Genomic DNA, 16,465 nt, shown 5'->3' on the forward strand with positions numbered 1-16,465 from the left:
TGGCCTGCTGTGTTCATCCAGCTCTACACCTTGTTATCTCAGATTCTCCAGCATCGGCAGTTCCTACTATCTCCTAATACTGGCTAACCTTCTCACAGAAATCTGCATCACTGTTCACTGAAAAATATGTTAACAAGGTTAGACATTGGTTCACAGACTACAAGAGGTAGAAAATACCTATTGATAAAAATAACTGCGGTTTTATCAACACAACGAAAATTGGGACTGATTTATGACCTGGGGTAACATTTGAATTGAAGGAACATGATTCAACCTAAAACTAAAATGGTTCTCAGAGCTAACCAACCTGCATCAGTGATCCACATTTAGAATGGAAGTTAAAAAACAAATGATCCTGAATTATCATGAGCACCAGTTAATTGTTTTTCAACAGCCTTGCTGCAATACCCTACTGCAGGGTACTAGTTTCCAAATACTTAACACTTCTATCTAAACTTCCTCTCTGATATTGTTAGAGGCACCAATCCATTTATTTTAAGCAATTATTTTTGCTGAAACACAAATCTTACATTAAAGTTTTAAGCGTGATATCCCACAGTATAACTAGAAATCCAACATGTCTTAAGTTAATAAATTATGATGCTGTTTTAACACAAAGAGCTTGACATAATTCTGAAAGAGGCTGTAATTAAAACATGGCAAGCAAATGAATAAGAACCAAAGTTCCAGGTCTAGTGTTCAACTAATGCAACAACTAAAGTGAAAATAAACTTCTGGATGAACAAGACCATACATCCAATGGGACCACCTATCCTCCACAAAACAAATGAATGCCTCAGAAGGGACAGCTCTGGAAAGTTTCAGACTGTAATCAGTCCACACATGCAACGTATAATTAACACAGAACACACAAGGCAAGACAGAGTTTTTCTTTACCTTTCAAAACAGAAACATGTTGGCGGCCCTCAACATCCACAGGGTAGTTCTTAATTTCAATATCTTCCCCTTCCTTTAATTCCACTTTATCATATCCATACCAGCCAAGGAGTTCGTTCATGGTGTTTTCTGCAAAATTCTGACAGAAAATAATTAAATGTAGATGTAAGCATTCTGGTAGATGGATGCATTAACAGAATCTCTCTCCTGTTCTAAATGAGCAGTTCACAAAACACCTTTGTCCACTTCCTGCATATGACACTGACAACAAGTCACATCTGAAAGGTTGAATGTGCTTGAACCTCAAGGTGACCATCTCATTATTTAGAAATGGATTAGCTTGAAATGCAATTAGTTTCATTTTTAAAAATCTTTCGTACAAAATTCAGTCTGCTACAGCATTAAGATTGCCAGTTGTATGTATCGGCACTGAGAGTGGAATGCCTACCTGTGTGATGAGCAAGAGTACAGTGGTGGAAGAGCTGACAGGAATTTTATTTTGAATAAATTTCTTCTTGGTGTCAAGATATAATTGTCACCGCGCAGACTGGTAAATGAAAATATGACTTTTTAAAATAAGCATTAAATACTCCTAGCATTAAAGTGGATAACATTTATTTGTGTCATATCCTTTGAAGTGGACTTATGTCGTTTTTCAAAGCCAATATATGTTTATTTAGAAAAGGAAACACTTAGAAACGCAGCATGCATACTGTCAGTTTATAAATCATAGTTTGCCAAAAGCAGACTAGGAAGGAGAAGTGGAGTTATCGATGTTACAAAACAAATGTGGAAGCCAATTTGTACACAGGAAGGTTCCAAAAACAAATTGGGCAAACGTCCAGTTAACTTGCTTTTGAAGGTATTGGCCAACAAAGGTATAATGGTCAAGTCACAAAGTATTCCACTCAACCTTGCAAAGAGAGAAACAGGTCAAAAAACAAAAACAATACGTTCAGTTTTAATTAGAAAAATGATAAATCATTTCCGGTTGTCGAACTACTATTTAGCTGGAGCAATATTCCATTCAGCCCTTTGAATCTGCTCTTCAACGAGATCATGGCTAATCTGATAATCCTCAACTCCACTTTCCTGCCTTTTCCCCTTGCTGGTTAAAACTCTGTCTATCTCAGCCTTGAACATATTCAACAACACAAATATTTACAATGCTCTGACGCAAAGAATTCCATGCATTCAGTATCCTCTGAGAGTTTCCTGAGTACTTGCATTTCTTATAGAAGGTATTGTATTTATTTCCTCATCCCCTTTTGCCTCAAATATTTGGTATTTTTGGAATGCTATTAGTTTTTTCAACCATGAAAATTGATGCAAGTATTTGATCAATTCCTCTGCTTTTTCTTAGATCCAAGCTATTATTTTCTGATCCTCATTTTCTAAGTAGCTTATCGTCACTATAGGGTTATTCTTCCTTGCTACGTATTTAAAAAGCTCTTGAAGTCCATTTTGATATCTCTTCAGGTCAATATGTAAAGAGACTGGGGAAGAGCTTGAGTCTAAGGCAAATATAGCTCAAAGGAAGAGCAGTCAGGGAGACGTTGCTGAGCTCAGTGGAGCTAGAGGCTTGGACTGCATTTGCTTCAATGCAAGAAGTATAACAGATAAGATGGATGAACTTAGAGCCCGGATTAATGCACGCAATTATAACGCTGCTATCACTGAGACATGGTTGAAAGAGGAACAGGATTGGCAGCTTAACGTTCATGGATATCGATGTTTTAGACTAGACAAAGGAGGAAGCAAAAAAGGTGGGAGAGTTGCATTACTGGTTAGGGAGCATATCACAGCAGTGTTGAGGGAGTACACCCTGGGGGGGATCTTGCAGCAAGGCATTATGAGTAAAGCCCCGGAATAGGAAGGGTGCAATCACAATGTTGGGATTGTATTGCACACCTCCCAGCTGCCAGCAGGAGACAGAGGGAGAGATATGTAGTCAGATTCTGGAAAGATGTGAAAATAACAGGGTTGTTGTGGTGGGTGATTTTAACTTTCTCCATATTGACTGGGACTCACTTATAGTGCCAGCAGTTTGGATAGGGAGCAATTTGTTAGTGTGTCCTGGGGTTTTTTTGAAACAGTATGTGGATAGTCCAATGATGGAGGGGGCCACACTGGACCTGGTACTGGGAAATGAGCCCTGACAGGTAATCAGTTTCAGTGGGGGAGCATTTTGGGAATAGTGACCATAATTCCATAAGTTATTGGATACTTACAGATGAAGACAAGAACGGACCTGAGATAAAGGTGTTAAATTGTGGGAAGGCCAACTATAACTGAATTAGGCATGAATTGAACAATGTGGCTTGGGAGCAGCTGTTTGAAGGTAAATTCACATCTGATGTGGGAGTCTTTTAAGGACCAGTTGGTTAGAGTGCAAGACAGGCATGTTCCTGTGAAAATGAAGGACAAGATTGGCAGGATTTGGAAACCTTGAATGACAGGGCAAATTATTAGTTTAGTTAAAAAAAAAGAAGCATACCTAAGGTCTAGGCAACTAAAAACAAAGTTCTTGAAGAATATAGAGAAAGTAGGAAGGAGCTCAAACAGGAAGCTAGGAGGGTTAAAGGGGCTATGAAATGTCCTTGGCCCACAGGGTTAAGGATAATCCCAAGTTATTTTATAAATATATTAGGAGCAAAAGAGTAGCTAGGGAAAAAGTAGGCCCATTCAAAGATAACAGACAGAGGTTATGTGTGGAGTGACAGGAAGTGGGTGAGATCATTAATGAGTAGGCAACAAAAGAAAGGGACGTGAGGGGTGTTGAGGTTAGGGAAAGGTGTGTGAATACTTTCGGGCAAGTCAACATAACGAAGGAGGAAGTATTGAATGTTTTGAAATACATCAAGGTAGACCTGTCCCCAGGGCCAGGCGGGATCTATTTCAGGATACTGCAGATGGCAAAGGAGGAAATAGCTGGGGCCTTAACAGATATCTTTGCATCCTCTTTGGCCTCAGGCATAGTTCCAGAGGACTGGAGAATGGCCGATGTTGTTCCTTTGTTTAAGAAGAGAAACAGAGATAATCCAGTTAATTATAGGCCGGTGGGCCTGACATCAGCGGTGGGAAGCAATGGGAGAAGATATTGAGAGACATGATTTATTCACATGTGGAAGCAAATGAACTTGTTAGCTTGAAATGGATATTTACCGATATCCATTTCAAGCCCACCGACTCCCACAGCTACCTAGAATACACCTCCTCCCATCCACCTTCCTGTAAAAATGCCATCCCCATTCCCAATTCCTTCGCCTCCGCCGCATCTGCTCCCAGGATGAGGCATTCCACTCCCGCACACCTCAGATGTCCTCGTTTTTCAAGGACCGCAACATCCCCTCCTCAGTGGTCGAGAACGCCCTTGACCGTGTCTCCCGCATTTCCCGCAACTCATCCCTCACAAACCCTCCCCGCAATAACAACCAAAACAGAATCCCCCTCGTCCTCACATACCACCCCACCACCTCCGGCTCCAACGCATCATCCTCCGACACTTCTGCCATCTGCAATCCGACCCCACCACCAAAGACATTTTTCCCTCCCCACCTTTATCTGCTTTCCGGAGGGACCACTCTCTCCGTGACTCCCACACTCCCCTCCAGCCCCACCACACCCGGCACTTTTCCCTGCAACCGCAGGAAGTGCTACACCTGCCCCCACACCTCCTCCCTCACCCCCATCCCAGGCCCCAAGAAGACTTTCCACATCAAGCAGATGTTCACCTGCACATCTGCTGATGTGGTATACTGCATCCGCTGTTCCTGTTGTGGCCTCCTCTACATCGGGGAAACCAAGCGGAGGCTTGGGGACCACTTTGCAGAACACCTACGCTCGGTTCGCACTAAACAACTGCACCTCCCAGTCGCGAATCATTTCAACTCCCATTCCTCAGATGACATGTCCATCCTGGGCCTCCTGCAGTGCCACAACGATGCCACCCGAAGGTTGCAGGAACAGCAACTTATATTCCGCTTGGGAACCCTGCAGCCCAATGGTATCAATGTGGACTTCACAAGCTTCAAAATCTCCCCTCCCCCTACCGCATCCCAAAACCAGCCCAGCTCATCCCCGCCTCCCTAACCTGTCCTTCCTCCCACCTATCCCCTCCTCCCACCTCAAGCCCCACCCCCATCTCCTACCAACTAACCTCATCCTGCCCCCTTGACCTGTCCGTCCTCCCTGGACTGACCTATCTCCTCCCTAACTCCCCACCTACACTCATCTTTACTGGCTCCATCCCCGCCTCTTTGACCTGTCTGTCTCCTCTCCACCTATCTTCTCCTCTATCCATCTTCTATCTGCCTTCCCCTCTCTCCCTATTTATTTCAGAACCTCCTTCCCCTCCCCCATTTCTGAAGAAGGGTCTAGGCCCGAAACATCAGCCTTTCTGTTCCTCTGATGCTGCTTGGCCTGCTGTGTTCATCCAGCTCTACACCTTGTTACAACTAAACCTCACCGTTTTATATTTTCTTTTTCTTTCAAGTTGATGCTACTTTAAACTTTCTTGGTTAACTATAATTGGTCTCTCCCTTTCTGAGAGTCCTTTTTCTTCACTGGGATATATGTCCATTTTGAATTGTGAACTATTTTCTTAAACACCTGTAATTCTTTATCAAGTGCATTTTCTGCTAAACTCCTTCCCTGTCTATTCCAGCCAATGCTGCTGTCGCTCCTTTGTAATTACCTTTATTTAAGTTTCACACTGTTGTTTCCAACCTTAGTTACTCATCCTCAAATTGAATGCCAACTCCTCCCATGTTATAGTCACTGTTTCCCAGGGATCTTTTACTCTGAGAGCAGTTATGAAAGCCATCTCATTGCACATTATCAGACCCAAACAGCCTGATCATTGGTTGGGTCTACATCACATTGCTGGAAGAAACTATCAGTTCTTTCTCATAGCTACCTCTGCCAATTTGATTTTCCCAACTGACATGAAGATTAAAGTTACCTATAATTAATGTACTGGCTTTTTCACACATCCTCGTTATCTCCTCATTTATTCTGTTCTACAGTGTAGCAACTGTTAGGGGGCCTATAGTCTACTTCCACCAGCATCATCTTCTCTCTGTCATATATTATCTCTATATTCAATCCAAGATCATTTCTTGCTGTTGTACTTATGGTCCATTACATACTAACAAAGCTACACCACCATCCTTTCTGTGCTGCCGCCCATTCTGAAACATTTATTTATTTCTGACCTGTGTTCTCCTTATAATCATGTCTCTGTACTGGCTGTGACATCATACCTGTTAACCCACATTTGTGCAGTTAATTAGTTATCCTGTTCAGAACACTGTGTGTATTTCATGAAATCATAGAATCCCTACAGCGTGGAAGCAGACCATTCAGCCCATCGAGACCACATCGATCCTCCTTAGATCATCCCACCCAGACCTACCCCACCCATGTAACCCTGCATTTCCCATGGCTAATCCACCTAGCCTGCACAAGTCAGGATACCATGGACAATTTAGCATGGCCAATCCAACTAATCTACATCTTTGGACTGTGGGAGGAAACTGAAGCACCTGTAGAAAACCCACGCAGACACGGGAAGAATATGCAAACTCCACACAGACAGTCGCCCAAGGGTGGAATTGAACCGGGTCCCTGGCGCTGTGAGGCAGCAGTGCTAACCACTGAGCCACTGTGCCATGAAAGAGTCATTAATCTTGACCTTTCACGATTTGTTTACCCCATGGTCCTATTTGCTGCTGTTTTTCTGTGTTTGTACACTTTTGCCCCCACCTGTTCCACTTTGGGTATGATTAATCAAATTAATTAGATTAGATTAGTTAGTTGCTTGTTTTGGAGTGGCGGAGACTGAACAGCTGAAAGGGCCTTTTTCTGTGCGATAGATCTCTGTGAGTTGATGACTGTAATGTCCTGCAATACTGCCATGTTCTTCTGCTTTGTAAGCCTACATTTCCTCTCTCCCAAACCCTCCCATTATTTTAAATCCTCTGCACAGCCCTAGGTATTCCATTTGCCAGGACACGGTCCCAGCACGGTTCAACTATAGCACCTGCTCACAAATCTTGTGTGTTTATGTTTGTCCAAACATGTGAAATGCTAAATCCCAATGAACTCAAAAATCATAGAAACCATGAATTCCTATTCTTCCCCAGACCCTAACCCTTATGTTCCAGACCTCAGTCTCAACCTCAGTGTTCTTTCACAACATACATCCTTACTGCCAATCTCCTTGAGATGGCCCCATATCATAGATACACTTGAAATTGTATTGCAAGCACAATAAAATTATTCCTAGTGTGCATATGTGCCACAATCACTGTATGAAGTGCTTCAAACTAATTAAACATGGTCAAACATTACACGAAAGCAAGTATCAATATTTTTGTGTGGTGAACATTTTCATCCACACTACAAGAACAAAATCTTTTCCTAGATTGTGTACAGGGAAAGAAAGTGCTGGAGCCTGACACAGTGGCTTGTTCACACTGTCTCCATGGAGTTCTGGCAGTGAACGTGGAAAGAAGCGAGACATCCATCTAAATGAACTTTTCCCAATAAATTTGCCCACATGATAACAGTGTATCAAGTCACCAAGCAGCACCATTCTTTTAACAATACATCTTTAGGCACCAGATTATACAAAAGACATGGGGATTTTTGATCATTTGTTTAACTCCATTCATATTGAAAATATACCAGATTAATACCTGATGGAAGTGCTTATGACAGCACTATAAGTAGAAATATAATGTACTACAAGTATGTTTTCAGCGATAATCCAACTCACTTAATTCTGCTACTGTGGCAGCAGCATTTGCTGTGACAGATCATTTATCCAGTGTGATACAAAGCAAGGATGAAAACTCAATTAACCTAGTGCCATTGAGTTTATTTGAAGGTCTCTTAATTGCTGTTATGATAATCTACTCCACTACAGCAGCTGTCAAATATTTTACTTCAAAATACACAGCTCAATTTTTTCTTAGAGAAGTAGGCAATTAGCCATAGAAAGTTTACATTCCCCTCTCCCCCTCTGCAGAAATATCCTTTGATTGGTCCCAATCCTAAAGGGGTATCTCAACTCGGGGTCTCACTTTGAGGAAACTGCAAAGGTGTTATTTTTTATTAAGATTACAAAAGTACTAAACTATAAATAAATGTACTGTAAATATTGGGTTAAGAGACATGGTGCAATATTTGTGATAAGTGCATTGTAGTGTTTGGAGATGAATATCTCATCCATTATTTTAACAAAGCTCTTCAGCTCTTATTAAAGGAGCTGACAGAGGAATTACAGACAAATTCACAACATCAGACCATCTGATTTCAGCTCCGTATTACATTGCATGAATGAAATCAACATGGCATTTAATAATTCTTAAACTTCTGATTTTAAGATTAAATTTAATTAATCCTTGAAAAGATGGATTCTCAGATTAAAGGCATGTCTGGTTTCAAAAAAAGCACAGAAAAAGTCATTTTTAAACATGTTTCATGGGATGTGGACATTCCTAGTTTGTGTAGTACGTACTGCCCACGCCTAATTGTCATTGTGAAGGTAGTGGTGAAACTCCTTTTTGAACTGATATTGTCAGTGTGACATGCCATAGGTAAATATACTGTTTTCTAAAGTATATTGGTTTCTTTATAGAGGGGACATGATTGAGATGTGTAAAATCATGGGGACATAGTTAGGGTTGACATGAAGAAAATTTTCCCCTTAATGGAGGGATCAATAACCAGGAGCAGACATTTAAAGTAAGGGACAGGAGGTTTGGAGGGATGTGAGGGAAACATTTTTCACCTGGGGGTGGTGGGAGCCTGGAGAGGTAAAAACACTAAAAACATTTAAGCAGTATTTCGATCTGCCCTTGTGGTGCCAAGGCATACAAAGCTATGCAGCAAGTGCTGAGAAACAGGATTAGATTTGTTGTTTTTGACCAGTGTGACACAATGAGTCAAAGGGCCTTTTTCTGTGCTGTAGATCTCGATGACTCTAACATGCTGTTAGTGAGTTCCTTCAGTTTGGTAATAAAGGAGAGTGATAAATACTTTCATGTTAGGACAGCAGGTTGAAGGGGAACTTGCAAAGGGCAGCGCTCAAATGCACCTGATACCCTCATCCTTCTGGGTGGCAGAGGTCATGAGTTTGAAAGATTCTTAAAGAAGCATTGGTGAGTAGCTGCAGTGCATCTTGCGGGTGATACACACTGTTGCCGCTGTGCCCCAATGATGGAGGGAGTGGATGCCTGTGGAGTAGTGTTGATCAAGCGGGCTGCTTTGTCCTGGACAGTGTCAAGCTGCTTGAGTGTTGTTGGGGCTGCACCTATCCAGGCAAGTGAGGAGTATTCCATCACACTCCTGACTTGTGCCTTGCAGTTGGTAGACAGGAATGAGGAGGTGAGTTACGTGTTGTATTCAATCTCTGAATTGCACTTGTAATCACAGTATTTATGTACTTGGCTTAGGTCAGTGTCTGGTCAATGGTTGCATCCAGATTTATGACGGTGGGGAATTCAGCAATGCTTATAATTCTAAAGGTCAAAGCTGAGTAGACACATTCTTGTAGGATTTGATAATTGCCTGTCACTTGTGTGAAGTTGCGATTCATTACCACTCATCAGTCCACACCTGAATTTTGTCCAGGTCTTACTGCATCTGGCTTGGACTGCTTGCATCTAAGGAGTTAGGAATAATACAGACAGCTGTGCCATCATCGGCAAACACCCCTACTTCTGACCATATGATGGAAGGATGGCCATTAATAAAAACAGCTAAAGATGTTTGGGCCAAGGGCAATACCCTCTGATCATGATGTCTTGGAGCTGAGATGGAAATAACCGTAAGAAGTGGGAGCAGGAAGGGCCCAGTCAATTTTGTTCCACCCCATTCAATTATAGTTTATCTTTGGCTTCAACTCCACTTTAAATGTATTCTCCCCTATCCCTCGCTTATCCCTCAGTTCCCTGAAATCCCAAAAATCTGTGCATCACAGCCTTAAATCATTCTGTGATGGAGTGTCCACAAGCCTCTAGGGTAGAGAATTCCAGTACAGTGCATTTCATTGTTTGAAAACATTTCGCTCTTCTATGTTGTAAATGGACAGTCTCATATCCTGAGACTGTGCCTTTGTATCATGGATTCCCCAACCAGGAGGCACACCTTCTAAGCATCTGCCCCTCCAGAATCCTGTATACTTTAAAGCAATTACTTCTCATTCTTCTAAACAACTGAGAATATAGATTCAATTTATTCAGTTTGTTATTATAGGACAGCACTTTCACTCTAGGGAATATCTGGGGATGTTTGCTTGGAATAATAAGTGGTAATTAACTGTCTCCAATATAAATATATTTAGTTGAATGAATTATTCCAATCAACCTTTTCAGACATATTGTGACACACCTCTGGGACAGGTGGGGTCTGAAGCAAGACCTTTTGGTTCAGTGGTAAGGATATTACCCTGAACCACAACACCCTCTAAACTGTGATATCCAGGAATCAAACCCAAGTCAACAGCTGGGAAGGCAGTTCCGCTCACCATGATGCCACCATCATTGACTACACTCCAATGCGAGTACATGCTTCTTTAAATTTGGCGATCCCCAAAACTGCCCACAACATTCCAAATATTGTTTCACTAATCATGCACAATTGTCACACGACTTCTTTATTCTTACACTCCAACCTCCTTGCAATAAAAGCCAATATGCCATCTGCCTTTCTAATTGCTGACTGTACCAGCATACTAACTTCGTGTTCCTTGTATGAGCACATGCAGGTCTCTCTGAGCATCAACACTTACATGCTTTTTAAACTATCTTGCACTTTTCTATTCTTCCATTCAAAGTGAATAATGTCACACTTCTCCACATTACACGCCATCTGTCATCTTGTTGCCCACTCCATTACTCTGGCTCCACGTTTTTTCATTCTTGTTGTATTGTTCTCACAGCTGTATTTCCCACTTAGCTTTATATCAAGAAACTTAAGATGCATTCCCCTTCATCGTGATTTCAAAAAGCAAAGACCTCAGCATTAATCTGAGGTATTGCACTAGCTACAGCCTGCCAATTTGAAAATACACCATTTATTCCTTATCTTAACTTCCTGTCTGTTAACCAATCCTCCATTCATGCTAAATTATTACCCCTGAACAACCAGAACGATCTTCCTTTGTGCTCTGTATGACTCTAACCAGTGGAGAGTTGATCCCTAATTCCAATTAACTCCAGTTTTGCTACGCTTCCTTGACTCAGTCAAATGAGACCTGATATCAAGGGCAGTCATTCTCACCTCACCTCTGCAGTTCAGCTCCTTTATTTATATTCCCACAGTCCAAAGATGTGCAGGTTAGGTAGACTGGCCATGGGGAATGCAGGGTTACAGGGATAGGGTGGGGGCGGGTGGATCTGAGTGGGATGCTCTTCAGAGGGTCATTGGGACTAAATGGGCTGAATGGCTTCCTTCCACACTGTAGGGATTCTATGATTCTATTCTATGATTCACACCATGGCTGTAAACAAGTCTGAAGTTGAATGGCTCTCATTGAACACCAACTGAGAATTGGCAAGCAGGCTCTATAACTGTTGAATATGGCATTCTCAATGAAACATTGCATTGCTTTGTTGATGACCAAGTGTAATTGACCAGAGTGGATTTGTCCTGATTTTTGTAGACAGGACATACCTTGGAAATTTTCCACTTTTTTGGGTAGAGGCTAGTGTTGGCTTGGGGCACGGGTAAATGTGGAGGGTAAGTATTTAGCGCAACAGCCAGGATATTGCCAGGGTCTATAGCCTTCGCAGTTCAGCAGTTCCTTAACATTGCATGGAGTAAATGAAATTGGCTGAAGACTCACAGCTATGATGGTGGGGGCCTCAGGGATGGCAAGATGGATCATCCACTCTTGACCTCAAAATGAAGACAGATGTGAGTGCTTCAGGCTTTCACTTTGCACTTATGTTGGGCTCCATCATCATTGGGTTTATACATGCAGTCTTCTCCATCTATTCATTGCTTAATTGTCCATGACCATTTGACACTAGATACGGCAGCACTGCAGAGCTTTGATCTGATCAGTTCATTGTGGGATTTGCTTTGCTCTTTCTATCACTTGCTGTTTCTGCAGTAAAGCATGCATGTCATCCTGTGTTAGCTACAGATTCCGTAGGTTGCAACCTTACTTTTGTTTCTCTTCATTACCCCTCAGAGATAGTGCCTTAGCTTGATGGTAACAGCCCCAAAGGCTAGTGTCCTTCCAGAAACCAGCTCTGCAAGCATTCAGGCAAAACTCCTGCAAAGTCAATTATGATGGAACAGACGCGTCCAGAAGATCTAAAACCATCTCCAGTTCCTGTTTTCTCAACTCCCAAATGGCCATCGCTCCAGGGCAGGACAAGTAAAATATTACAAACTCAATCTGAAGCTCTCCTTGAAGTGCAACAGCCTTGATATTAATGACTAAGAGGAGCCCAGTCTAGCGACAACTTGTCCATCAATCCATATCCTGCTGTGTGTCTAAATACCTTAATGATGGTGCAGAATGGCATCAGTGAAGGAAAGAAAAGGAAACAAATCCTACACTCTAGATCCCTTTGCCCCTTGGGATCTCCTGCCCCAGGTGCCCAAAGATCTGCAGGTCAAGAACTAGCCTTTCAGTCAAATGAGAACGCACGGCAAAGACCCCTGTGAAGAGTCGAATTGAGGGCCAACTCATGCTGACAGAGTGCAGCTGTGCCAGTCCACGAGGTTTCAGATTGTGGTCATTAAAAACGATTCTGCTGCTGCTGATGGCTCACAGCCCCTCATCGGTGCCCAGTTTTAAGCTGCTTGATCTAAACTGAAACTATCCATTTAACGAGGTCCAAGTGCCATAAATACAAGAAAGGGTCAGTGTAAAGACAGACCTCATTTCTTCAAGGATTGTGCAGTAGCTTCTCCAGCCATTAGTTTCAAGAATGAGATGAACCAGTAACCAGTAGATCGATGGGTACAATATCAAGTACATAGACTCTTTCAAGTGTTAGTTCCTTTACTTCCTACTACATGACCAATTTTGCAGATATGTCCTTCAGGACTTGGCCAGCTTGGTCAGTTGTACTACTACTCAATGACCCTTGGCGAAGGACTTTGAAGCTCCCCAACCAGAGTACCCCCACAGCCCTCAGTGCAGCCTCCAAATGGCCATGCAACATATTGCAAGACCTCAGCATTTTATTATACTGCCCTCTCTGCTGCCATCTATGGGGAGGTTTAAGTCAAGCCCATTCAATAATGGCTACCTGCAGCACAGCGTAAATTAGTCGAGATACAGCAATAGTTGGTAATCTGCAGGTTTCAGCATAGTGGAAGCCTGAGGCGACAAACTCCATAACTTTCCATCCAGCACTGGGAATATTTCATGTACTCTTCCTACTAATGAAAAGCATCAGGCTACAGATTAAATCTGTCAAAACAACTCACTTTATTCGACATCAAGCATCAAGGACTTAACTGATGTATATCGCTAACAATAGCGTCCAGCCCTTTTAGCGTCTTTTTGAAGATGATTTAAAACGCTTATTATTTACCTCAAGTATTTTTTTGGTCCTTCCAAAATCATTTGATTATTTTCAAGTGGTAAACATTTGGCTTCATTTTTGTCTTTTTTCTTAGGCATGTTTCTTTTAATCTGGCTTCAGGAATTAGAAGATACAACCTGATAATGAAAGGTTTAAATTTGCTGCTTGCACAAAAATTTGTTCCATAGAATTGCCTTCTATTACCAGACAGCAGTGTAAAAGTGAGGATCAAAATGTGGGATATTCTTAGTTATTGGTGAAAATTTAAAAATAATCCAAATAACTTCAACACCAGATGTCTCCATTTTATGAGATACAGATTTGCCTTTTTGAATGACAGACTCTTTGGGGCTGGGAAGAGAGGGAGATTTTGACCACCAAGAATGGGCAATTTTGAGTCAAATGGCATGTTGAAGCATTAAAAATCTGAATCTCAAACCTAACCCACCCAGTTTAGGTTCTAATAGATCTGGCATAAGTGCAGGCAAACTCGACCTTGAACAAATTTAATGACTCCGCCATCACTGATTTCTGGGAAAGATAATTCCACAGAATAATGTCCCTTGGATTATAAAAAACTCACCTCTTTTCAATCTTAAAATTGAGACTCCTTATGCCTAAACCAGTTCTAGTCTCCTCCGAACATGAACCATCCTACAGGTGTACATCCTTACAAGTCTGCTCAGGGTCAAATTTGCTCAGCAGCAAATTTAAACCTTTCATTATCAGGTTGTATCTTCTAATTCCTGAAGCCAGTTTAAAAGAAACATCTCATTTTTCTAAACCCCAAGGAGTAAAGTCCAAGCCTATTCAACCTTTCTTCATAAAATAAAGTCTATATCCTAGGAATGATTCAAGAGAACCTTCTCTGAACTTCTTCAAACACAATTATACCTTTGTTCAAATAAGGAGAACAAACTATACAATGTATTTGGAATAAGATCTCACCAAAGCTCTGTAGAACTGTACAATTTTCCTACTCTTGTATTCCATTCCCTTTGCTATAAATGCTTGAAATATATTTGATTTGATTTATTATTGTCACATGTACCTACATACAGTGAAAAGTTCTGTTTAGTGTGCAGTACATGCAGATCATACCGCACAAAGTGCACAGGGGTAATAGAACAGAATGCAATGTTACAGCTGCAGAGAAGATGCACAAAGAGCGAGATCAACATTAAATTTAAAATTTGAGATGTCAATTCAGAAGTCTAATAACAGTGGGAAACAGTTCTTGAATCTGTTGATATGTGTGTTTAAATGTTTGGATCGTCTGCCCAATGGAAGAGGTTGGAAAACAGTATAACCGGGGTGGACAGGGTCTTTGATTATGTTGGCTGCCTTCCTGAGGCAGCAAGAAGTGTAGATGGAGTCACTGGATGGAAGGTTGGCCTGCGTGATGGGCTGGGCTGTGTTCACGACTCTATAGTTTCTGACAGCCCTGGGAACAGCAGTTGCCATACCAGGCCATGATGCGTCTGGATAGAATGCTTTCTATGGTGCATTTATAAAAATTGATGAGAGTCTTTGCAGCCATGCTGAATTTCCTTCGCCTCCTGAGGAAGTATAGACATTGTTGTGCTTTCTTGACAGTTGCATCAACGCGGGTAGACCAGGACAGATTGCTGATGATCATCACTCCCGGGAACTTGATGCTGTCAACCACCTCCATCTCAGCACCACTGATGCATACAGGGCCGTGCCCTCCACTCGACTTAATTTTGCTGACAATGAGGGAGAGATTGTTATCTTTACATCATGCCACTAAGCACTCTACTTACATATTGGGAATTAGGAAGAAGTCTTGGTAAGCCAGTCTGTTTGATTCTATTTTATTAAAGGAATTCTGCACAAGTTTTTTTTTAATGAGACAACACAGTGTGGAGCTACAGGAACACAGCAGGTCAGGCAGCATCAGAGGAGCAGGCATGTTGATGTTTCCGGCAGGACTCTTCTTCAGAACCGGGGAGGGGGAAGGGAGCTGGGAAATAAATAGAGAGGAGGGGTGAGTTCCGGAGGGAGGAGGACAACTTCTTCAAATTGGGCATCCTTGGGAGAGGCTTCACAGTGGAGTTAATATCTTTGAGTTTTTTTTTAATGAGTCATCTGTGTAGCCTTCAAGATCATAAGGAATAAGACAGCAAGAATAAATCCACCTCCATTCATCTGTCTAAAAGTCTCTATGCCCCTCCCCACTCATTTCTTCTCTCCTCCAATGTTCTAGCTATTTGTTGATCAGATGATCACACTGTGTGCATGAACTGATGTTTGGATTTCCATTCCAAGTACAGATTTTCAGAAAAAACTTCCTAATGTCAGTTGTCTTGTTGCTATTTACTAAGTTAATCTTCTGTTCAGAGTGGGGATTTTTTTTCAGTGTCCAACCTCAACATTTGAGGAAAGCCCTGGTTATGGATCAGTTATGAGTTGGTCTGGGTAAAGGATCTACATGCAAATCCAAAACTAGCGTCGTGATTCTATTTTATATATATTTTTTAAATTCACTCACAAGATGTGGACATCTCTGGCTAGGCCAGCATTTATTGCCCATTGCTAATTGCCCAGAGGGCAGTTAAGAGTGAGACACATTGTTGTTGGTCTGGAGTCATGTGGAAGCCAGACCAGGTAAGGACGACAGCTTTCCTCCCCTAAAGGACATTTAAAAACCAGAAGCTTTATTCCAACCATCAACAATGGTCATCATTAGACCCTTAATCCCAGATTCTTTGATTGTGGAACTCAAATTCCACAATCTGCCACAGCAGGATTTGAACACATGTCCAGAGAATATTAGTTGTTTTTTCTGGATTAATAGTCTAGCAATAATGTCACTACGCATTTGCCTCCCAGCTTTCATAATGCATTTTGTTGTAAGTTCTCATCAATGGTCAGACAGACTACACAATACCTGGATTTATTTTATAAATAAAGAGGAAGGCAAGTTTGGTTATGTAATTGCCTCTGGCAAAAATCTAAATTTCATGCAAGTCTGACAGCAAACCTTTGAT

General features: G+C 41.7%; 1 protein-coding gene across 5 annotated transcripts in view; it reads right to left on the minus strand.

Annotated features, from left to right (window-relative positions):
- sobpa (sine oculis binding protein homolog (Drosophila) a) overlaps nt 1-16,465 on the minus strand; it is a 306,669-nt gene that overhangs the window by 232,170 nt on the left and 58,034 nt on the right. For all 5 annotated transcript variants that reach the window (XM_048597018.1, XM_048597021.1, XM_048597019.1 and 2 more), the window contains exon 2: nt 898-1,036. In XM_048597018.1, coding sequence (XP_048452975.1) covers nt 898-1,036 — 139 coding nt within the window. The remainder of the gene's footprint in view (nt 1-897; nt 1,037-16,465) is intronic.

The sequence above is a fragment of the Rhincodon typus genome, chromosome 5 (assembly GCF_021869965.1).
Source record: "Rhincodon typus isolate 14 chromosome 5, sRhiTyp1.1, whole genome shotgun sequence".
NCBI classification, from domain to species: Eukaryota; Metazoa; Chordata; class Chondrichthyes; order Orectolobiformes; family Rhincodontidae; genus Rhincodon; species Rhincodon typus.